The 24,330-nt window shown below is 35.7% G+C and overlaps 1 protein-coding gene across 11 annotated transcripts in view; it reads right to left on the reverse strand.

Moving 5' to 3' along the window:
- The window catches only part of TNS3 (tensin 3), a 192,327-nt gene that overhangs the window by 76,578 nt on the left and 91,419 nt on the right, over positions 1 to 24,330 (reverse strand). For 5 of the 11 annotated variants that reach the window (XM_014261721.2, XM_088056446.1, XM_014261719.2 and 2 more), the window contains 11 exons: positions 22,420 to 22,472; positions 21,055 to 21,226; positions 18,632 to 18,682; positions 17,319 to 17,441; positions 15,728 to 15,792; positions 11,856 to 11,939; positions 8,581 to 8,693; positions 6,932 to 6,992; positions 6,702 to 6,777; positions 2,210 to 2,339; positions 1,205 to 1,270 (listed from right to left, as the gene is read on the reverse strand). In XM_014261721.2, coding sequence (XP_014117196.2) covers positions 1,205 to 1,270; positions 2,210 to 2,339; positions 6,702 to 6,777; positions 6,932 to 6,992; positions 8,581 to 8,693; positions 11,856 to 11,939; positions 15,728 to 15,792; positions 17,319 to 17,441; positions 18,632 to 18,682; positions 21,055 to 21,226; positions 22,420 to 22,472 — 994 coding nt within the window. Of the gene's footprint in view, positions 1 to 1,204; positions 1,271 to 2,209; positions 2,340 to 6,701; positions 6,778 to 6,931; positions 6,993 to 8,580; positions 8,694 to 11,855; positions 11,940 to 15,727; positions 15,793 to 17,318; positions 17,442 to 18,631; positions 18,683 to 20,701; positions 20,727 to 21,054; positions 21,227 to 22,419; positions 22,473 to 24,330 lie in introns of those variants that run through there. The other 6 variants (XM_014261720.2, XM_088056755.1, XM_088056674.1 and 3 more) reach the window with 4 other exon arrangements.

Below are 24,330 nucleotides of genomic sequence, written 5' to 3' on the forward strand. Positions count from 1 at the left end.
ACCCTGTAGTCATTCTGTAATCCTATAATATTTTCAGATGAGGAAAACTCATTTTGCAGAAATTGTAAGTATTTCAAGATGTCACTGAAAATCAGGAAATAAACTCTCCAACCAATCCATAGGTTAGAAAGCCAACATTACTAGCAGCACTGGCTGCATGGGGATTTCTCCTCAAAGTATGTACCCCCAGTAACCTAAGGTTATATTCCTGAAACAAATACATACTCATCACATTTCCTGAATACATGCATATATGCTAATTATTTCTGTGGACTTATTTGGATATGGTTCCAGATTTTCTGATTAAGCTTTTCTCTTTTAGATTATTTCAAACATGTTGTGATGTCATAATGTATTTCTCTTATCATTCTTTGTTCTGATATATGATCCTTGTTCTCAAAACTAAGATCTCTACTAGTACATATTAATCACTAATATAAGTAAATAAGGGAGCATTAGCTGGCACAAGACTTGTTAGTCACAGATTTAGAGAATTAACACCAGGTCACATTAATCTCTGGTATTTGTATTAAGCACTGTATGGTGCAAAACTAAGCATTAACCAATAATACAGGGATTATATACTATTGTACAAAATCAGTTTCAGGCAGAATCCATATTTTTCAGGACACCATAAAATGTCTGAGAACACATTCATTAACAGAATTAAACTGCAATGATCTGCATAATCTTAAATTCCCACTGCAAGTGAGAATCTTAAACATATTGAAACAGAATTTTGGAAGCGTGTAGAATATCCTACAAGCCAACTCCAAAGCAGAAGCATTTCCAAGAAAACTATCTCTTTATGCTAAACTGAAACAGTCCAAACTTCAACACTGCAAACATAATTATGACAACATCCAAAAAAGGTTATGGGATACGCCACTGTTGTCACTTATGCTGAGCCAAACCACCTACTATCTATGTTCTATACAGATACACCAAATGTTTTCTACTAGCTGTAGCAAGTGTTCTGCTATAGCTTTAAAATTAAATCTGGTGACTTCTATGCTGATATAAATGCAGAGTCTTTATTAACTTTTTCAAATTTAAACCAGTAACTAATATATTTTAATGAAAAAGTAAAATTTCAGATTTTTTACAAGGGAAGTGGAATAAAAGAAGAAAAAAACATTTTTTTTTAATGAGTATTTCAATATGATTTCATTTCAAATTAAGTATTTTGGTTCTCTATGCTCACCTTGAATTTTCTCTGGAGTTCCTGAAAACACTAATTCCACCTTGCTGTAATCAGGGAAACGGTCATCTGAGAAAAAAGGACAGGATTTCAGCAAGATGTTTCCCAGGACAGCAGTTTCAGAACACTCAGAAATCAGGATTTTATATAGCTATCTATACATGTACCCTCATCACTCTTCCCTTCCCACTTGCAGCTTAGTGAGCTGCTTTTAAAAGATATATTCTTTGTGCCACACATTCTCCAGAAAAGACCACATAAATTCCAGCTGGAGTTTTGTTTGCTTTCTGGAACAGTTAAAAGCAGAAGAGAAGTACAGTTCCTAACCCCCTCTCTAGACAGTAGACAGGCATGGCTTATAAAGAAAACACACCCAGGAAAATTAAAATTGTTTCCCATATTGGCTAAACCACAATACTTGACCACAAAACTTTTGGTAGCCTTCTGTTTTATGTTGCAGGAAAATATGCTTGATTTTAGTTTGCTAGTAACATAGGCTGAGGAAGTCCCAGTCCTGCATATAAACACAATAAAACTGACGATAAGATTTGGAAAATATGAGGACTAGTGCAACACATTTTCAAGTCTGAAAACTTTGCATCCATTCTTTGATATTCTGAAGCATATTAAAAGACTCAGACTATGTCATAAACACATTATTAGACTTTATGACTGTTTTCACTAGCCAGAAAAGGGAATAATTTAGCTCATCTTATTTCCTTCAATGGTAACTGTTTTTTTTGAATGTGAGAGAAGGTGATAAGGACTATGTAGGAGTATCTGAATTATTGTGACAAGTTAACTCACTTGAAGAGCTTTTCCTGTCATCAGGGTTTTGCTGGTGTTACATACTACGATTAAACTAACTCAAAGCAGTCTCCCTTCCCCCAAAAATAAGAAAAGGAAAAAAAAAAGAATCCTTTTGAAAATGGTTGCTGAAGATCATCACATGCATATGCTTGCACACCTGCACATATACACATCCAACCAATCACTGAAGACAAGTACCTTTGTTGGCATTATCCAAATCTTCTTTGCCAAACACCAAGCTATGTCCTTGAATAGCTCCAGTGTGAAACTGAAGGCGAAAAATCACATCACGAGTAGCTGACCTGTATTTTTTGTGATAACACTTCATCTAGAAAGACAGAGAAACATTTTATGTCAGAAAGTATTTTCTTACAATTCTGAAAAAATGTGTGTATATAGATTAGTTGCTAATTAAAGCAGCCACGACACAATTTATTGTAGACACCTCTGATGTTGGAAGAAGCAGGGTATGCATTATTCAATCCTTTAAAATTACATGGGCTCAAGGCAGGATACTTCTAGATATGTAAAAATTAAAAACCACTATTTTCATCATTATCAGTCACCTATCAGTAGGTTATGAGGCAGCATCACAATATCTGGCAGTGCAATATTGAAATGTTGACCTGTATACAGACTTCTTTCCTACCAAATTAATGAATTCCAGCACACCCATTTCAAAATAACTGAAAAATATGAGGACTTTTTAAAAGCAAGCCTGCAAGCCAGTTGTATCTATTTTAGGACTTGTAAAAAACCTCCTCTAGTGGTGACAGGATCTTATTTTAAGTAACTGCAGGAAGTTGATAGTAGTTTTGACACCTTGGCTAGAACTCTACAAAACAGAACTCAACAAAAACATCTTGTATGAATTTCAGCAGCTAAAAGTGAACACTATACCTATTCTCTAACACCAGCTTCCCTTAGACTAAACCTATGGATATTTTACCTTCTAATTCTCTGAGTCTACTGTAATACAAAGGCACTCAGCATTCTTACAGGACTATGTAAAAATTTTGGCAACCTTAGTCACAGGACTGAAAATTTTGTTATACTATCCTGGTTATATCAGGACTTTATGATAAAGCAGATATTATTGAAATGCATTAAAAAGAAAACAAATATCACTTATATTAAAGTCAGAATAAGAAAAGCATGGTAGCTAGAAAATGCCAAACAATTGAAGAGCATAGTTATTAAAATGAAATAATGTAAAAAAGATGTAGAAGCTGATGAGGGATGCTTCTGAAAGTTGGGATTAAAACGTAGTTATGAAATTCCCCTCACTACAGAATTTGAAAAATCTAATGTAAGATGTTACTATCTAGCCTTCATTATAGTAACCCCATAATATCCTAAATTCTAGAAGTTAATCAGCACTGACCATATTCCTGGCGCACAAGACAACTTCTGAAATATTTCAGCCCATATACCAGAAATGTTTTCTTTTCAAGTATTCTGTATGCAAATCACATATTCCTAACCCATTGTAAGGGCTTGGAGATTATCCATGCACGTAACCTCTATTTTATCGGAAAGTGAGGAAGTTCTTTGTTTCATGTTTGTTTCTTTGTTTTAAGAGAATCCCTTACAGTATATTGGCAATACCAGGTAAAATAGTATTTGCTTCTTTTTTTAGACATGGTCTACATGCACTAAAAGGAACATCATGTACAGACCCCTGTCTATTAAAGGGATCTACTTCCTTTCAGTCCAGTACAACTACCAGCATCACTTCACTACTTTAATACACCAAAGGTAAGGTGTGAGTAACAGTCTGACTGCTTGAGTCAATAAACAAATGCTCAATTCTCCAGTATGGCAAGCAACTCTGTAAAGGCAAAACACCATCACAAAGGTGTCAAAAGGCAAGTTTGCCCAGAAGTGAAAAACAGACACCAACAGAATTAAGAGAGGCCTGATGAGAGACATTAGAATTAACCTGCTCCAAAATGTAGAACTGGTATGAAAGTAACTGTGGTAATTCCATTTAATTGTATTACGCAAGCAAAAATACTTGAAAATAGTTTCTTTAAGTTTATATACATTTATCCACAATTTAAGTTTTGGCTTTGCACAGTTGTCAGATTTACTCAAAAGGTACTGGCTTTTACATAATCTCATTTGTAAAAATGCTGAATGAGAGAAGGACTTCTTCTTTCTACTTTGTAATTAGAAGTACCAGCCTTGGATTTAACCCAGATCAACTTAAAATTAAATAATTAAAAATTTAAATTAACATAACTTCAAATTAACTTAATTTTAGCCCTAAATAACTTACCTACAGAGAACTGTAATTTTTAATGAAAATCTGTCCTCTCTTACAATCAGTAATATTTTACCCCTATATCCACAGACTCAAAATATATTTTAGTGCTCAGTATGCATAATAACCTTTCAATGAAGTCTAAGCATAACTTCAAATTCTGACTCCACTACCTTTTGATGCCTTAATCAAGAATTAATGCAAGCCACTGCAATGTGCTGGAAAATTCCTACATGTATTTGCAGATGTCAGTGCAGCTTTTCAACAGCTGCATCTGTTCTGCGTCACCACATGCTATCCACATTGTGTTAACAAACTCCTGGAAGCTAAGGCAAGAAAGGATATTTTATTTACCTTTTTAAAAACAAACAAACAAACAAACAAACATGCATTCCAAGTAGTTAAACCTTTTGGAATTGGAGGTGGAGCATCTTACAGATCATTATTTTTGTCTGATACCACTGAAGTTCTTGCTTAGACATAATTAAAAAAATATATTCAAAACTGAAGTATTTGTTTAGGAAATACTGAAATGCTGAAAGACACTGGTTTGCTCAGAATTACCTCAAATAGCATGAGATTATGGAAGATTGTCTCTTTTAAAAGGATGCATTACTGAAAAGCTACATCTTTTTTCACTCAAAAATCTCATTTGAGAGATACTGAGTTTATCTTAGACTGATTTCTGTTGTGATGTATTCCATTTCCTTAGGCACCAACAGTCCTTCAAAAAGTAACAAAATTTGAAACTGTCTCAAACTTTTAGAAGTGCCAATTTATAATAGTACATTTAAAAATTGTTTCTCCATTTTCCAGTGAAAGAACAAAAGAACAATATACAGAACTGAATGGAAAGATTAAAAAAAAGAATCTGATACCAAGGACACTGTCTGGTTTAGGAATGGTATTCCCCAACTCAATGTTCCCACTGAAACACCTCAAACCACACACCACTCAACCACACCCCCTCCCCTTTTCCCCTGCAGCAGGCTGAAGAGAACTGGAGGCACAAAAGGAAAAGATCACAGACTGAGACAAAAACAATTTACTGAAAATAGCAGAGAAATAGGACAATGAACAGCATCAATAGTAAGAACAGAGTGTACAAGAAAAAAAAAAAACGAACAACAAAACTAGTCACATACGATTGTTCAAACCTCCCACACACAGAAACCACAACAGTGCCCAACCGCTCCTTCCACTATGCAATCCAAACTGGAAGGAAACCCTTCCCATGACCCAAAAATTCAACAACAGAATTCAACAGAATGACTAGGTTGGCAGTGACCTCCAAGATCACCGAGTCCAACCCATGCTGGTATCACATAATACATCAACAAAACAATCTTAATCCCTCTCCCTCATCTGAAAAATATCATAGGGTATGGAAATATATACAGCTAGGTACCACACCACAGGGACAAATCAAGCAACATTGTGACCAGTGGCTCTGGACTTAATGAAGCTAAATGCTCAGATGAAATTTGTTTCCAACCCACTCTGGGCAGATCTGTTCTTCTCTCCACCCTTCGTGCCACACACTGGATGCCAAATAAGGCTGCAGTGGTTCAGGAATGGTATTCTCCAATCCAGTGTTCCCACTGAAACACTCCAAACCACACACACTGCTCAATTGCCACCCCTCCCTCTCTCCCCCGCAGCAGATTGCAGAGGAGAATTGGACGCACAAACAGTAACAGCAACAATACAAATGACAGAGGGTACAAGGAAATAAAACCCAGACAATTCATACATGACTGTTTACAGACCTCTCCCCTTCTTCCTCCTCCCCACCTCCCAGAAACCCCAGCAATACCCAAGCATTCCCTCCACCATGCTACCTGACCAGGAAGGTAGCCCTCCCCCTGTCCCTGAAAAGTGACATGAAGTGGTACAAAATAACCTCTGGGTGCAAGCTATACCCTGTCTGGCTACTGCAAAATTTAACTCTATGCTGGCCAGACTTTGGACATTACCTATCCCTTATTTGGTATCGCACTTTCTTGAGTGCCAGAACAATTTAGAATTACTTAGGTAATTTCTTTGTAGCAGGTAGTTTTAAAATTGTGAACACTGTCTGCCAAATTATAAGACAAGGTATTTTAATGCCAAATTACAAATACTCCCCAGAGTAATCTTAATAAAGGAAAGATCAATACATGCCTCACTGGACTTGCTGATGCCATAAAATGAAAATGCTGAAAGCAATTGTTTTGAAAACGATTTGCTCCTAAAAACCTTCTTGAGTTTTACATGAGTTTTTATTCCCACAAAAGCAAAAGAAGATGACTAAATTAATCTAAATTATTCTGTAGTATCTCCAGATATTTCATCATATAATTTTTTTACAAGAACATGAAACAGGTCAAAGACTGTAAACTAAATGTCATGTCAACAGACTTTAATTCCATACAATTAACTCACCATAATATCTCCCTTCAAAAGCTGGGCAGGGTCTATAGCAATGCAGATTCGACTTTGATTTTCTGACCCTATGCTACTTGACAGGAGAAAAAAAAATAAAATACGTGGTTTAAAGACACAAAAAACACAAAACAAACAAGAAACCCACAAACTAAAAAAGGCTATGTAATTCTGCAATCATGAAAATTAAAATCTAAATTCAAACATAATGAAAAATGCTTACAACTTACTATATTCCAGATGTATAAACTGGTTGCATAGCCTGGTATAACTTCAGAAAAGGCCGACAAGCTGAGAAGAAGCCAACAAAAAAGAGTGTTTTGTAACTAGGAAGCTTCATGCACATCCAGACTGAGCAAAAAGGCACAAAAGTGGCAAAGCTGGACTGTCAAAATACCCCTGAAAGCAGAATTGGCTGAAAAGTATTTTATTTTATTGAAGACTAGTTTTGAATTCAAGAGGGAGGGACTTCAAAGAATTCTAGTAAGGAAGGGAAACAAATTCTCCAAGAAAATGAAATTATTATAAAGGAAGAATGATAATAGCTGAAAGAAAGCAAACCCCCAATATAAAATAAAAACATTTTCAAAATAAATTATTCGATCTTCAGTTTTGTTTAAAAATTAATAAGGCCCTTAAACTTCTACCTAGAATAAACAATACCCTAACTTTATTAAAGCAGTTATTTTAGAAATAAAATCAGACTAAGCAACAATGACAATATAATCATTGCAAGTTCATGCTGATTATATTACAAAAGGCCTTTGGATAATAAAAGTGTAGGAACACAAAACTGTTACGTAATCATAAATCATTAAGTTCATAAATCATCTCTAAGTTCATCAAATCCAACCATTAAAGTTGGATTCCTTTACTGTGCTCTAGCACATTATGTCATTCTATCATTTTAATTTTAAAGCCACTTTGGATAGCAAGCCATGTTAGTAGCACTGGCAAGGCCACCCCTCAACTACTGTGCTCAGTTCTGGGCCACTCACTTCAAGAAAGACACTGAAGTGCAGTGGTGTGCCCAGAAGAGGTAAAGGGAGCTGGTGAAGAGTCTCCACTCATGTCCTATGAGGAGGGGCTGAGGGAGCTGGGTTGTTTAACCTGGAGAAAAGAAGGCTCAGGGAGGCCTTATCACTCCCTATCACTGCCTGAAAGGAGGTTGTAGCAAGGTGGGAGCCAGCCTCTTCTCCTGGGCAACTAATGATACAATAAGAGGACATGGCCTCAAGCTGCACAGAGAAGGTTCCTTTTGGAGAGCAAGAAGAATTTTTTCACTGAAAGGATTGCTAAACTTTGGAATGGAATGCCCACGGAGATGATGGAGTCACCATCCCTGTAGGTGTTCAAGAAATGACTGGACATGGCACAAAGTGCCAGTTGTTCTAGTTGACAAAGTGATGATGCATCCAAGGTTGGACTCAATGACATTGAAGATCCTTTTCCAAACTAAATGATTCTGTGTAATTCTGTAAGTACTCCCAAACTATCCAAACAGCTTTTCCACACAAAATCCAATCTCAAAACAGTAAAGAGATTATATTTATAATCATTTCCCAAAACTAAGAGAAAATAACTGTGAACCCTGACCAGGTTCTCAGATCCTTTGCAGTAACAGGGACCACAACTGTTCAGAAATAGGCAGACATGAATAGAATCAACTATTCATTTAACAAAGAACCAGAAATTGATTTCACCTGCTTCAGTTTTTATTCTTAGAATGTTTCTCTTCTGCTTAATTTATTTGGAATATTTGGATGGATATCAAGAAGATAATAATTTTATTCTGAGATTCATGCAGGCTTTCTAGAAAGTTCCAAAATGAAACAAGACTTTGATCCTACACCTGAATAGGAAAAATTAGGTAATTTACCTCCCCCAGCATCTAAGTTTGGGATGCCATGAAGGATAACATAGTGCAGGAAAAGAGGGGTTGCATTCATTTTCACAGATCCAGATAGAAGGCCACTTAAGAACTGCACATATCTGAAAACAGAAAGTTTATCTGAATTATATGAAACCACTAATACCAGGGAAATACATTATTTACACAATGGCATTGCCAGATTATGGGTAATAAATAGCATTGTGACAATGCACATAACTCCAAAATAATAATCTTCACAAAACAGCATGAAAAGACACTTCAATATACCACTATATTAAATCCATGGCTGTTACACTGCTATTGTTGATATCTTTATTTTAGTTGTTTACACTACTACTCTAAGGAAGAAACTAAGTAGAAGAGACAGTAAAGTCAATTGTTTTGGTACACATTCCTAGTTACAACTGCACCCTTAAATGACTTTCACAGCAGCATGATATGCGTCCCATCCAATTCACGGTGAAGTTACCTTCATTAAAACAAGAGCAAGAAGTGCTCATCAGAAATCTTAACCTTAAGGGCAATGCAGTCAAGTAACACCTTAATGACAGGTGATCTCACTCAGCACAAAACAAGAGCAAAACCACCACAGCAATGTGAAAATTATTCTATTTCTGCAATTTAATATGTGGTTTGGTCACATGCAAGTAAACATCACTGCAGTTTCTTTAATTTTTCCCCTGGCTTTGAGCCCCTTTTTCTTCCGTGCCTATAAGAAAACCTTCATTTAACTTTATTTTCAGGAATGTATAGAGGAAAATCACCTTTTTCACCTTTATGCACAAATCTCATTAACTGAACTCCTGGTAACACCATAACTAACGATATCCTGGCAGGTAACAACAGATTTACTACCCCACAATGGGGGTTGTGGTGATTTAAAATTGGTTTCATTTCACAGAGAGCTTGCAAAGCTCAATTTATTTTAAATGTTAAGAAAAGGCAACTTTTTTTTTTTATTTCTCCTTCAGTCTTTCTGAAAGAATTTGGTACATCAAAAGCACAAATTTTACAAATTGACACACCTAACATGACAAAAAAACAACATGTTAAAATGTTTTGTCAGTGACCTTTCATAATTTTAATAAATTAGTTTATTAATATCAGTGTGAACCCTTTCTTCTACCAGCTTTTTAATTATTACAAAAATGTAACTGAATTTTTGAAAACCGTTCTCAAGGCAGTGCACTTAAGGGGCCTACAGACAGTTCACTTATTTTGAGAAGAACATTCAAGGATCTATCCTGAAGGTTTATGAGAAATTTTTTTTCATATGAAGGGTCTCTATCTGCATTTCTCATTCAGACAAATCTTCAACTTCTTATCTGAGAATGGATTCAAAATAGATCTGGTCATCTACAGTTACTTGTCTTGCCATTGTCACAGTACCCAACTAGCAGTAGGGAAAAGTTATGTGACTTAATGGCCACAATTTATTTTTATCTGGAAAATATTTAGTGGAGAAAAGGTTTCAAAATGTGAAAAATGGGTGTATTTTCATACTTTACGATTTTGAGATCCACTTAAATTATACCCACTTATATCAACTGGGTTTTAATAAGGATATCAGTAATTAATTACCCAGCAGTAGTTTCAGAGATAAAGCACATTAAAAGGCCACTGACTGATCAGAATAGGAACAGAGTATAAAATTATCCACAAATGTTACAGGAGTTGGTTTTCCTTTCTCTCCAATAAGATTAGCAGCCGCTGCCAGGCCAGACAAAGGTAGGAGAGGTGAGATTCAGGAGAACAGTTCTGACAAACAGTTTGGAAAATCACCTCTGTTCTCATGAGAAATGACAAAGTATGAGTGTATGTCTGAAGATGGTACGGGCAGCTCAAGTTCAGTACTGGTGAGCAGAGATGTTAACTCCATCAGTCAAGAAGCAAACTCAGTATCTCTGAGGCCCTCCCCCCGCAGTTACCTCCAGAAGAATTAAGCAGGCGTCCTTGAAGGGTGTGTAGGAAAGAAAGATGCAACAATCATCTATACATATTTCACATCTAGCTTTAGGGCTCACATACAGTTCAGCTAACTTAGTAGCTACTGAAGCTTCCTGTTAACATGGTTGAAAAACTGCCCTGATGCACAATTCACAGGCAGTTGCGGAGGTTCCTGGCTCTCACTGAAATATTCCTGCTGCCTAGGGCTTCTGGATGGGAAGATTAACAATATATCTTCCCTTTTGTTGCTATGGTTCACACTTCTCTGTCTGGCAGGCAGCATACTCAAATCCTTATTATTAAAATGCAACACACATATATGCAAGCATAAAACTGAAACAAAAAAAAGGCCAGCTACTTTACTTTTTAACTTCTACTTATGAAAAGTTTATTTCAAGTCTAACAGAACATTGTGTTGCAATTTTTCAAGTTAAAAGGAGCTGTGCATGTCACCTAATGAGTTAAAAAAGTAACTACTAAATTTATATTTAGGGATGAACAGAACCAAACACTGTACACTAGTTGTTAATACTGATTTTTCTGTTTTAATCACTAGCAAATTCTTATACTTTAAACAACTTCTAAACAACCTACTGCATAGACATAGATTAAGACAAAAAAATAAACAATAATTACCAATTCAAACCCAGATGATATATTATATTTCTAAAAGAGATTCACCTTTATCACAACTACTTGTCTGATGGATACCAGTATCTTTTGGTACTGAATCCTTCAATTATCAGTCATCAAAACAAGGTACACAGTGAACCCCAGAACTATTCACTTTCCAAAGTGCTCGTTATTTTGAATCCTAACTCAACCTTTGTCACGCAGACAGACTGAAAAGGTAACACAGATAATCATAATGAATGTGCTTTGACAAACATTTACTAGCACGGACATGGGGCAAGTGCATAATCCTCTAAACAAGTAGTAAAAAAAAATCTTTATTGCACACAAATCAGCACACATTCCATACTCAGCATTATGCTACGGAATAATGCGTTTATTATTATCTTGGAACAATCAAGATTGTGACATCTCTTTGCTAACAAACAATGCAGTGAGAACCCATTTAAATAACTGGGTGGTACAGACGGTCTTGTCTATCTGGGACCACGTGCAGGAACTGAAGGAGAGATCTCATCAAGGAATATTAATATAAGATAAAGTGCTGAGAATCCAGGAAGCACTGGAGGATCTTGTGGAAATAGTCTACACTATACAGTAGCTGGGGAGGGAGTAAGGGATGAGAGCAGAAGACAATAAAGACATTCCCTGTTGATATAAATTAGAAACAAATTGCATACCTTCTTTGGGATGGCTGCATTAAAGCTGAAACTTTATCATCAAAGAATTTCTTCATAGCAAATCTGTCTAGAGCCTGATCAGCACTGTCAAGAAAGAGACACATATTATTCTGCTTCAGTGTTATCTTGAAAATTCAGCAGGTTACTACTTGAAATATGCAAAAATATTTGGAAGAAAAAAAATGAGGGAAGTAAAGAAAAATAAACAAAAAGAGGCATCTAACTAGCAACTCTAGTAATTTGGACATTGTGGACAGGGATGTTTATTCCACTGACACCTTCTCATTCAACATCTTAAGATAGTTTCCTTCCTGAGCAAAGCACCTACTTCCTTATTCAATTAACTGAATGGCATACTTCCAACATGGACACGTTAAAATCAGAACGCAAAAAACTTTGTCAGAACTTTGGCTCCCAAAGAAGGATACTTGCCATAATTTCTTGAATGTGCCACTGAGGAGTTCTCTCTATAAAATACAAATTCATTTTCTTTTTCAGAAAGAACTGTAGTACCAGGATAGAGGTTCATTTAAGCAGTCAATAATTCATTCTGCATTTGTTTCCTGTACCCTGACCCGTCAAGGAAGAGACTGTCTTTGAAAAAGAACTATTTTAAATCAGACAACCACATACTCTTCAAACACACAGTCAAGGAGCCACATATTCCAAAAATACATTTTCTTCTATTCTCTATCCAGAATGCCTCTTATGTGGGTCTTTTTTGGGTGAAGAAAGGAAAGAGGCTACAGAAAAAAAGAAAAAGAAGTGCCAAAAATCAGTAAGAATGCTGTTTATCACATGCCAAGTAATGTACTACAGTGATTCTTTTATATCTATTCCAGATAAAAACAGTATGTCTCATAACAGATGTAGTTCAGAGTTTTAATTTAAATCAGAACATAACAGACCTAGAAGTTCCAAAATATAAGAACACACCAGAATCTCAACTTTTAAATTCCACAACTAGTTCAACCTAAATGAGTTCAGAGGAAAAAAACCTGTGCAAAGTACACGTATGCATATCAGGATAAAAATTAAATATATGCTTTTTCCAAAAATTAATCAGAAGATGCCAATTGTCTTGACAGGTTGCTGGATCAGGCTATAAAATAAAGCCTTTTCTTCATGGGTGTTAAAAACTACATAATGTGTACTTAAAATATTCTTGACCCAAAACCTCTTTCTCACACAAACCACCATATATCTTTATACATCTTCACCCACTGCCATCCAGAATTTAGGAAGCCCAATCCTAACTGGCCAAAAAACAGCTAGCACTGTGCTTGTTAAAATAGAGTTTACCAACAAATGCAAAGAGCTCTGTTTGACCTCACTAAATTTGATGACACATTATTCCTTCCTAAACGAGAAAATTTGATATTACAACATATAATTAAAGGGAGGTTGCATCAATTAGGATCTTTCATAGAATTATAGAATGGTTTAAGTTGGAAACAACCTTAAAGATCATCTTGTTCCAAATCTCCTGCCATGGGCAGGACACCTTTCACCACACCATGTTATTCAAAGCCCCATACAATCTGGCCTTTAGCACTTCCAGAAATGCAGCATTCACAACTTCTCTGGACAACCTGTTCCAGTGACTCACCACTCTAACGGTAAAGAATTTATTCTTTATGTTTAATATCTAATCTAAATCTACCCTCCCTTCAGTCTATAGCCATTCCTTCCTTGTCCTGTCACTGCCTTACTTTAAAAAGTCCCACTCCACCCATCTTGTAGGCCTCCTTTAGGTACTGGAGGATCACTAGAAGGTCTACTTAGCATCTACTCTTCTTTCAGACTGAACAACCCCAACCCTAATCTTTAGCCTGTCTTTACAGCAGAGGTGTTAAGACTAAATTCACAGGATTTCACTAAGCCTAGTTTTTTTTGGCATGTTATTGTGGTTTTGGAATGGAATTCCCTAATTTAATGCTCCTACTGATGCTTTCAAAACCACACTGCAGCTTGTTCCCTCCCTCCTCTCACCGTCCCCTGCAGTGGGATGGAGAGGAGAACTGGAGACACAAAGGCAAAGATCACAGGTTCTGATCTTTGAATAACCATTTACTGGACACAGGAATGAGATAAGAAAATTAATAGCAATAACAACAATACTAATGACAGAGGGCAGAAGAAAGGAAGTATTGGTCACTATGGAAACCACCAACAGACAACACTGGATGTCTCCCTCTGCCACACCTTCTCAACCAGAACGGGCCCCTTCTCCCTTGAAGGATCCCCTTCTCCTCACCCTCTCAATGAGATGAGGTGGTACAGAATAACCTCTGGGTATTGGACATGTGCATACTGAAAACATTAACTCTGTCTTGGCCAGAACCAGGACACCTATGCATGCTGACAATTAAGAGCTTTCTTTAGAGTCAACATCTTCAAAGTCTTCTAAGTACCATTTCAGACACAGTAGATGGCACCCTTAACAGCAGCACCTGCAGTGATTTCTGCTTCTGCAAGGTTGCTGTGTACCATTTTCAAGAGTCTTGGTAATTCTAGGGATATACAAATCCTTGCTGGGAAATCCCCAACCTCATTCTTAACACAGAAAAGTTAAGTTTTGGATATCAGCTGCCAGATACCCAGAAAGTTAGAGGGCTTTCAAGCTCACTCTTCTCCTGCAACTTTACTGGAGGAATCCTCAATTTGCTTGTGGTAAAAGGTGATACCTTTCATTGCTGGGCTTAACAAAACAACACCTGAATGTGACTATAATGATGTTATTAAAATGTATTTATAGCCAGGTATCACCTTTAAGGATGACATAATACTGCAACACAGAAATGACACCACAACAACTGTACTACCCTCACTTGACAGTTTTTGTCATTCAAAATACTTCTCAACAAAATATGAAATTGTGGCAATCACTGAGGTGGTTTTTTTTCAGCACACATTGGTGCACACAATAGTTTCTTGGTCCATAATGACTTGTAAATTTGGTTTACCCCAATGAACACAGATTATTTTCCATGATTCTAGTTTGATTGACATCCCTGAGTAATTTGCCATCAACCTCTAGTGATTCAAGACTATCAACTACAGTAGTGGATCAAATCTATTACTGACAGGCTGGTGTGAATTTAAGACCAAATTTGATTTAACCATGACATTGAGAGTGTATTCTTCTTTTAATACATTTATGTATGTATATAAATAAAAAACCTCAAGGGAAAACAATGTGATTATTAATAGAAAATTTCTAAAATGCATTTCATCCTTTTTCAGACCATTTATCAAATTGTAGCTTTTTTAAATATAAATTGTCAATTGTCATTTCATAATTTGAGCACTCCAAAAGAAACAATTAAAACCAAGTAATGAGACAACTACTGTTTAAACTGACTGCAAAATAAAGTCTAGATTATTTCTTACACTTGATTTTGCACTTGAATCAATGTCTAGGACTTCCCTATTCAAACATTGTTTTGAGATTCTAGTAACAGTTTTCCTTAAGTACTTAAGGAACAATTTCTCACCAATTTAAGAGGCCACTTGATGGATGTGGAAAATAGATAGGTTTAATAGAATAAAGGTAGTATCATTACATAAAAATGGTTTCCTGCACATTCTATCATTCATTTGAAAACATCCTTTTGAAAAGTATCCTGCAAACCAATAGAATCTGTTTCAAAGGGACTTTAGGCTGTCACCTAATCTAACCTCCTGCTGGAGGTTACAAGGATTACAAGAAAACTATCATGAAAGCAGGCTCTGTTAAGAAAGACATGCTCTAGAACTCTTTGAGAAGAAAACCTGACAAACACTAAGCTGACAGACAGTAATCAACCAAAAGGCATTGTTCCCCAATGTTTATTGTAAAAAAACATGCAATATGCATTATTCACACTTACCTTGCAGAAACATTGGTAAAGTGCATATATGATGATATGACTACACCTATCCTTCCTTTTCCTCCCTGTATTAGGAAAAAGGGAATGATAACTTATATTATGTATTACATTATTGGGCATTATAATATTTAAGACCCATACTAAATAAAATTTCAAGGCAAGAGAGCTTCAGAGCCCTTTTGCTCATGCACCCTGCATTGATGGAAAGGTGGAAATAATGAGCAGCAGCTTATCTGTCAATGTAAGCTGGCTGACAAATGACATAAAAAAACGCTAAGCAGGATTTCTATGTGCATGCGTCAAATCTTACCAATTAAGAGGAATCAACTGGGAAAAAAGAAAAAAAAAATTGTATCAACTACTCTAATTTTGTATTATTTTTTCCAGAGATCATTCACAAGCAATCTAGACAATGTTGCAATTCCCAGGATGAAATGCTATAAAACACCTATTTTAGAAATAATAGACCTTTATGACAAGTTTTCACATTTTTACCTCCCCATCACCTGAGATTTATAGTAACGATTTTCTATTAATAATTTAAAAAATGTTTCAAAGTAATTTTAAATAATTTACATGACAAATGCAGTAAAATTTAACAAGCAGTAATTCTCACAGATTTCAAAATATTTTTAGTCCCTCAGCTGATAGTAGTTGGCTGTATCTATCCCTGTGGCTGGAACCCTCTATAAGCAAAAGGCATTAATTAAGAACATACACTATCAATTTGTATATGATTGTCTACCTAGAAATACTTTGTTCCCTTTTCTTTTGCCCCATGTATGGGCTGTTCTCCTGGCTGCATTCCTGCAACTTGTAAGATTTCAAGTATTTCGTACAATAATGGCATCCTGCCTGGAAGAAATTTGGGACTCGAGACTATACAACCTGACTTGAAGAGAAGTTTCCCTACCACTATCACAGTCATTTTGCTTAGAGTAACATCTGTCACTGATATAGAGATAGGTTTGCCTCAAGTGTCACGAGCACAGCTACCACCCCAGTTCTGAATTCACTTTATCCAAATTTAACTAAGGTTTTCCTTTATTTCTGTTTATTGTGAGCAAGCAGGAGGAAGCAACACAGCACACCGGTAGCTTTGTTCGAAAGCACTGCAATGATGCTGTCAATTAAAACCTTTCAAAAATATCCAGAAGGTCCTTAATGACCTCATTTCCGACAACCATGCACAGTCTCGAGAGACGATCTGTAATACAGTGTTTATTCTTATCCGGCAACAAATCTCATGAGTGTCACAGTACATGGAGAGTTTTCCATCAAGCAGGAAAAACCTCTAGCTTCTAAATGAATTTACAGAAGTAACAGTGGCCTTTGAAGGATGAAGTAACATTGGTTCATGTGGTATCTGCAGCAAGGGCTATAGGACTTTAGTCATAAAGAAATCTTTAACAAGCATGAAAGGTCAATGGATTCAAGCTTATTTACATCCACAGAACATCAGGCACATATTGTTGACACAACGACACACTGCTGTCAACATGGAAAACAGATCTAACTTTTCTTTTTTAAAATGAGAAGAGTAAAGGACAAAGTTTTCGAAAATTAATACAAACCCATCCATGGCACTTACTCTGCAATGGATCACCACCACGTGTTGAGGATCATTGTCCAGCCAGGACTCCATAGCCTTGCAGATGGTGCACACCTTATCAAGGAGTGGAGCATGGAGATCAGGCCACCCCACATCCATAATCTGCAATTAAACAAGTAACATTTACAAGAGACACCTTGACTCTAGTATCTCATACTAAAATCTGGATTCAAATAATTGTCATGGTTGAAAGTCTCCACATCTTTTCCCATCTCAGATAATCATGCAAATCAATTGTCATGATGCTTGCAGGTTTCTTAAGTGGAAGAGGGAATTTGTTGTTTTTTAGATACCAGTAGATCTATTTTTATAAAAACAAACAAAAAACCTCCCCCTCCTCTCCCCCTCCCAATTTCACCAAACACTTAAAAATTACATTTCTGAAGGTCTTGATTTCTAAAAAAGTTTTTTAGAACAAACAATTTTTGATGGCTTTCATTTTATTTTCAATTTATTTCCTTCATGTGCAACTTGGTTACAGCATGGCAAAATTTTGTTCAGATCTTTTATTCACTTCACAATAGTTTACTAAGCCTGCTTTTATTATATTCATATTTACTAGCAAAACATGCATAATTACTAACAACACATATGCAGTGCAAACATATTATGCATTCAACATATGCCTAATATTAAAAAAACACATCCTTCATGATCAATAAAGCATGCAAAAAGTTAAAACTAAGAGGGATTTTAGTACTTTCCTCAGGTACCTTATCTTTGTAAATGTACTGCTGAAAATATACATCTATGCTACTCTGTCTGGCCTTATAACAGATGCTGAAGTGTACCTGCACACCAGTTCTTACAGCAAACACATCAATTGGTGAGAAGGAACAAGAGTCAGACATCAATCATTCTGGTATTCCCTATGTCTCTACTGGGCTGAGAAGCAACTACTCAAAAATAGTACAAAAGGGAAGTCCTTATCTGAATTGAGTTCCCTAGCTTCAGCTGACTGGACATTACAGTATACAACCCCAGTATCCTCTAACTGCACAAAAAAAGTATACTTGAAGTAGAATTTCTATCACCCAATAGAATTTTTTCAGAAGTCACAACAGGCTTCTGGTCTTGTGTGTAAAGTCTAAGAAAACAACAGGAATAGCTGTGTAAAACACAGATCTAAGAGACACAGAAAAAATAAAAAGGTATGCATGTTGGGTTTTTCACTATCTTCCAAAACTTCTTCTCTTACTCTGTATATCAACACTTCCATAGCCTCAGGGCTTATCAGGCCATTTGAGTTGTATTTAACACTAGAAAGCTATGTAATGGAAGATAATTGATACCTTTGGGTTAAGCTTGGCAAGGTCATACCTCTTTTCAGAGAGGTTTAATACCTGTTCAGAAAGAAAGAAAAAAATTTTAACCATCAAGACTCTATAATTTATGTAGTAAATAGACGTATTTGAAACATAAAAATTACAAGAAACTACAATGATACAGCATCAGGTTTGCCCATTGTTCTATTAAACTAACGTCAGGTAGCACTAGCAAATATATTTTAGATATTCACTTATTTTATAATAAAACTAGAGTTACACCTAAATGCACATTTTGAAAAAGGACAATTAAAATTCTACTACATCTTATTTATTTTGCATGGCTTTGAGTCAGAGATATACTGAGAGACCTGGCTATCATGCAATATAATGCAGAGCATTATTAACAATGAGCAGTCTGGGAGGGTGGTACAATGTTAAATATTTGAATTTTCATGCCTGACAAGAAAGTCTTGGTCTGTCAGAACTTTGCAGGGAAGGTATGACATACCTATTTAACTATAACTTAGCCTATGAGATCTTCCAACTCTTCTCCTAACCCACTAAATAGCAAGGTGCCCTCCACTTAGTGCTTAATAAGGAATAAACCAAGAGATACACTGCAAAATGAACAAAAGAAAGCAGTGTACACACTTTCATTAAAAAGTGCCTTAAATTAGTAACAATCAGTAACAAAAAGCTGAAATACCTTTACTCGAGAACGGAAACAGAGCTAATGAGAAAGATTGTCTTTCACAGTGTGGCTATTTCACATCCCAACTTACGTACAGATGGCATAATAATTTGAAAAGTCTCATTAATTACACAGAGAATGGAATAAACAGGTCATAAACATAAGAAAGAGTAAATATGAGTCAAGTCCATTATACAGTTTATTACTACCCATGGACAACTTAAGGACCCTTTTCTAAAAGGGTTTCTAAAGTATTACCCTTTTGCGTTAATCAGCACTCTCATCAGCTGTCTAAGCAAAGAAGCCAAAAACTGGACAGGTTAAAGCAACTACATCACTGTACTTATCCTTCCTGAAATATCAATAGTAAAACAGAAATGAAACATTGTCTTCTATAAACTACACAATTTTTTCTGTAATTTTCTATTAGCTTTCATAATTGGAAAACAAATTAATAGAAAGGTGCAGTTCTCAATACAGATCTCAGTACAGAATTCTTAAAATGAGTGGTAAAGCTCTATTAAGAAATCAATTACCTAAAATTTTCCAGAGGAAAAGAAGAAGTACTTGACAAAAACTTTTCTATTCATCTTTCTAATTGTATTTATACTTAAGAAAAATTTAAAATCCCTGCATGTCTGGATACAGTCCTGTTCATGATGGGTATTTGTCACTGCTGGGTCAGACACTGACCAAATTTGCAGAAACACATTTGGAGTAGATGGCATCAAGCTTTCTATTTATCAAGACAGCTGAATTCCAAAGTACCCTTTAGAAATAAACTAATGAATAGAACAAAACTGAAACAAAAAAATAAAAAAAATATCAACTTTGCCAGAGAAACTAACCACAATCCCTCTCAGAAACAGACACTACAATCCTTCTCAGACATCAGTCCACATGACGAGTTCAGTCTGGTTCATAATACACCCATGACATCTCAGTTTGTGAGAAGAAATTCATGTGTTTCAATCATTAGTGTAATCTCTCCAGTTACTAATTTCTACTGTGAGTAAAGTTCATGCTCCTGAAGTCATGAAATTTAATTCTAACAGTTAACACACAATACCTACAAAGACAGTAAAGGGAAAAAAGTAAATAAAATATTGGCCTTGTTTTAAATTCACCTTCATAGAACATGCTGAGAAAATACATGCCATGGCACTAGCCAGAAAACAACACAGGAGATTAACAGCTTGTTGTCAACATTAAAAAAAAAAGAAACTGCACACGGAGCTCACTATACATTTACTTGATTTCCAGAAAACTAAATGGCATGAAAAATGGCCACCTAAAACAAGTTAATGGGAAAGCGTTGGACAGAACACATTAACAGCAACCCTACTTTTACATGTTGCCTTCACAAGTGAAGACATGATAGTGAGAGACTACCAGATACCCACCTGAGAATCCAGATGTAGCTCGCTGCTACAAAAGAAGAACACACTCCATATTACAGGTTGTGTATCTTTTAAGAACATGCTTTGGACAATGAAGATGGTCAGTGCAATTATTCTTTAGCATTTGACTACGTGTTATCACCACATCAGCACAGAGACTGCACTGCCCCAGCAAAGAAAGTGTTTTCAATATCTAGCAGCTTAAAACGCTACTGAAAATCTTGCACTTAACAAGGCTGTAAAGACAGACCAAAGAGTCTTATAGAAACTTTTAGTTTCTAATGGTTTATATGGACATAAAGTAGTCTTCCTGCATGACCAAAGAAGATGTCACAAACAGCTGATCTTACACGTACCAAGTAATTATCACCATGTTTGGATTTGAGCATTCGTGTTACTTCTTGTAGATTGTGGAGGTAAGTTTCCTCAGAACAGCCAGCAGGGAAGGATACAGCAATAATCCGCTCTGTGATGTAAGTGAGGTCAAGTTCATAGCCCTCCTCCATAATGTGATCAAAGTCTGCACTTCTGGGAAGAAATTAGATGTGGCAGTAGTTCAGAGCAATGCAGCCAAGAAGAAACATGGCATATTAATGAGAAGAAATTGCAATTTAGACTCCTATAGCCAAGCATCAGATGTTTCCAATAATTTCATTACTATTACAGCTCATTATGTGCCTAAAGAGCTTGAAATATTCAGTTCAGAACACAAATGGAGCTCTTCACCAGAATTCTTCATATCAAAACTATAGTGAAAAAATCGCTGCAACCAATAATGTGGAAAAGCAGCAAAATGAATACAAGCAATTTGACAAATACTAGTACAACAAATTTGTGAGTCAAATAGAAATATATAGGTACTTCTGTCTGTAGAGATCTCACTGTAGAATTCTGCAAATGCTTTACAAATTGGAAGCTTGACCAGTGATCTGCAAAACACTGCAGATCTTGAAGCCTGCTCTGAGTAAAACTATCACATCAAAGCAGAAGGGACTCCATTTCTTCATACAAAAAATTCCAATTCTTTATTCACATAATTAATTTTTATATGTTCAGTTTTCACAGACCTCACATTAAACTCTAGCTGGCTAGTAGTTTTCTTGCCACCCAATTAATTGGATAAAAGGTGTTTTGTGTGTACGTGCTAAGACTCTCTCTTTTACTCAGGAGTTTACATATTTCTATGTGGATTCCCAGAGGATAGATTTATTGTTTATGCAGGTGCAAACTGTTTTTCTCTACAAGAATAGTTTGTTATGCTAACTGTTACTCATTCCTTCAATTTTTCTTTATGGGAACTCACATGCTAGTTGCTAGTTTAGCAGGAGTAGCATGGCTTAAAACTATATTTTATAAGGCCTTTCTTTTAAAGTATCTTTACATGTATGTAACATAAAACTGAAGTGAATCTAAAACCAGTCCCCAAAGTACAACAGACATGAATGTAATGGAATTAATTTCACTGGTTAGTCTATAAATACTTCTCTTTCTTTTCCAGGTGATGGGCACAACTTTGTCCTTCTTAATAAAATATCAGAAGATCAGCTCAGTAAATATGCCTAGTTGTTTTCTCATAAAGTCATTGTAAAAATGGTATTTGCATAGCAGGTTCTATCTTGCGTAAGAATGAACTCTCAGAAATCACAACCACAAATAACAAATCCTAAATCCACCAGGGTACTATGTGAAACTGCTACATAAAAACATAAGGAAATACTTGCCGTGATACTTTGTCACAACTGAAAGAGGAGTTCTTCAAAGCACTGCTGGAATTCTGGAACAAAGAAAGCAGAAAAATCAATCCAGAACCTTACTTGCCAGCACTGATGCCAACGTTTCTGCCTTTTTTTCCTCATTTATGATTTGAAAGACTGTAACAACAAGAGGATACAAGAGGATCATTGCCCTATGTTTTGAATGCAAACACTGTAGTTATACCCACGTTTTGTCTAACTTTCTACTATCTCTTCCAACTCACTACTGCCTAGAATGTCTTTTGTGACATTTTTAGTGCTCGTCTTGGTAACTGCATTAAGATCAGAGAACACATAGCGGGCTTTAAGAATATGTAACTTGAATTTCTGTATCAACCAGCAAAAGCAAGTTCCTCTCCACTGATTCTCTTATGACAATATTGAAATATATACTTCTGTATCAGACTCCTGAGAATTTAAATATTGAAATATATACTCCTGTATCAGACTCCTGAGAATTTACTCCTGAGAATGTGTAGTTATTTTTGTAGTTCCATTTTGTCAGTAATAGTAACTATGAATGAAAAAGTGTAAAAATATTCTCCCTCATGAACCATAGTAATAGAACTCGTCTCACCTAATTGCAGCTGTTTCAGATTTAAGCTCCAGTGTGATTGTCACCCTAGCTCGGTATGTAACAGAGAGAAACAGACATCTGGAAGGGGCAAGTATCCCTTTCTTCCAGGATAGGTTTAAAAAGAAAAAAAAAAAACTACAAAAAGACAGTTACTACTATACAAACATTAAATAAAAATAAATAACAATATTCACTTTATATTTAACTATGTATATACATATATATATTTAGCTTGTGTTTATTCTATTATATATATTTTTAAATTCACATATTTTGTATATTTTTTAATTTAGCACTTAGATATGTCTATGTTTTAATACAGAAAATCAGAAGTTAAATTTAGTATCATGCATTAGTAAATTAATAAGAGTATTCCCCCTCCTCTTCCCTGCCCTGTATTCATACTTAATATACAGACACACACACATAAAAGCTTATTTATTAAGGGTTAGAGCTGAAAAACTGATAAACCCTTTCTATTTTGGCTACACAAAACAAGTATTCCCAAACCAAATAAACTGTGTTTGAATGGAAGACGCCTTAGAACTCTCCATAAAATGATGCTGTGTATCAAAATCTGGGAATAACTAGGACACATACAAGCATGAAAGTGGCATGTTTTCTTTCAGAATTTCTGAAAGTGAACTGTTCTGGTAAATTTTAAAGCACAACTGATCACATAAGGTGCACCTCGTGTCAGTGTTTGATCCCAGTTCCACTAGTTTCTATGACAACAGAAGATGAAGAAACTTCATGGTATTTTCAGCCTCTTTTCACCCAATCCCTTCTTAGAATTCTAAAGGCTTTAGATAATACAGATAGATAGGTAAAAATGGGTGCCAAAACAAGTAAATAACTATAACTGAAATTCAAGACATAGCTTTTGGCATATTTTGTTCTGGTTTTATAGAAAGCAATTAGAAGCAGGACCCCACACTTCCTCGGTTTCTGTTGGTCACAGATGCATCCATTGCTTAAGAAGTACTTCTGCTATTTACTAAAAATTTGATGACTAAACTGTCATGTATCCTGAATAATCAGACAGCTTCCTCTGGTAAGCAAGTTAGTGATAAAATCATTCTCTATTTCACACTGTTGTGCCATATAAACTAGCATAAATCCTAGAAGCATGCAGTGTATAAGCATATGAACAATAACATAATGCAAACCACTAGCAAAAAAAAACCATTAGTGAGATATATTTACTATATGCATACTGTGTCACCAAACCATCAGAATACAAGTTTCCCGAAACAGGATTCAGCAGTACAAGGCAGACCATTCACAAAGGCAAAACATCA

Source organism: Pseudopodoces humilis, chromosome 1 (assembly GCF_049639895.1).
Source record: "Pseudopodoces humilis isolate 2021_Gansu_Grassland_sample_001 chromosome 1, ASM4963989v1, whole genome shotgun sequence".
Classification (NCBI taxonomy): Eukaryota; Metazoa; Chordata; class Aves; order Passeriformes; family Paridae; genus Pseudopodoces; species Pseudopodoces humilis.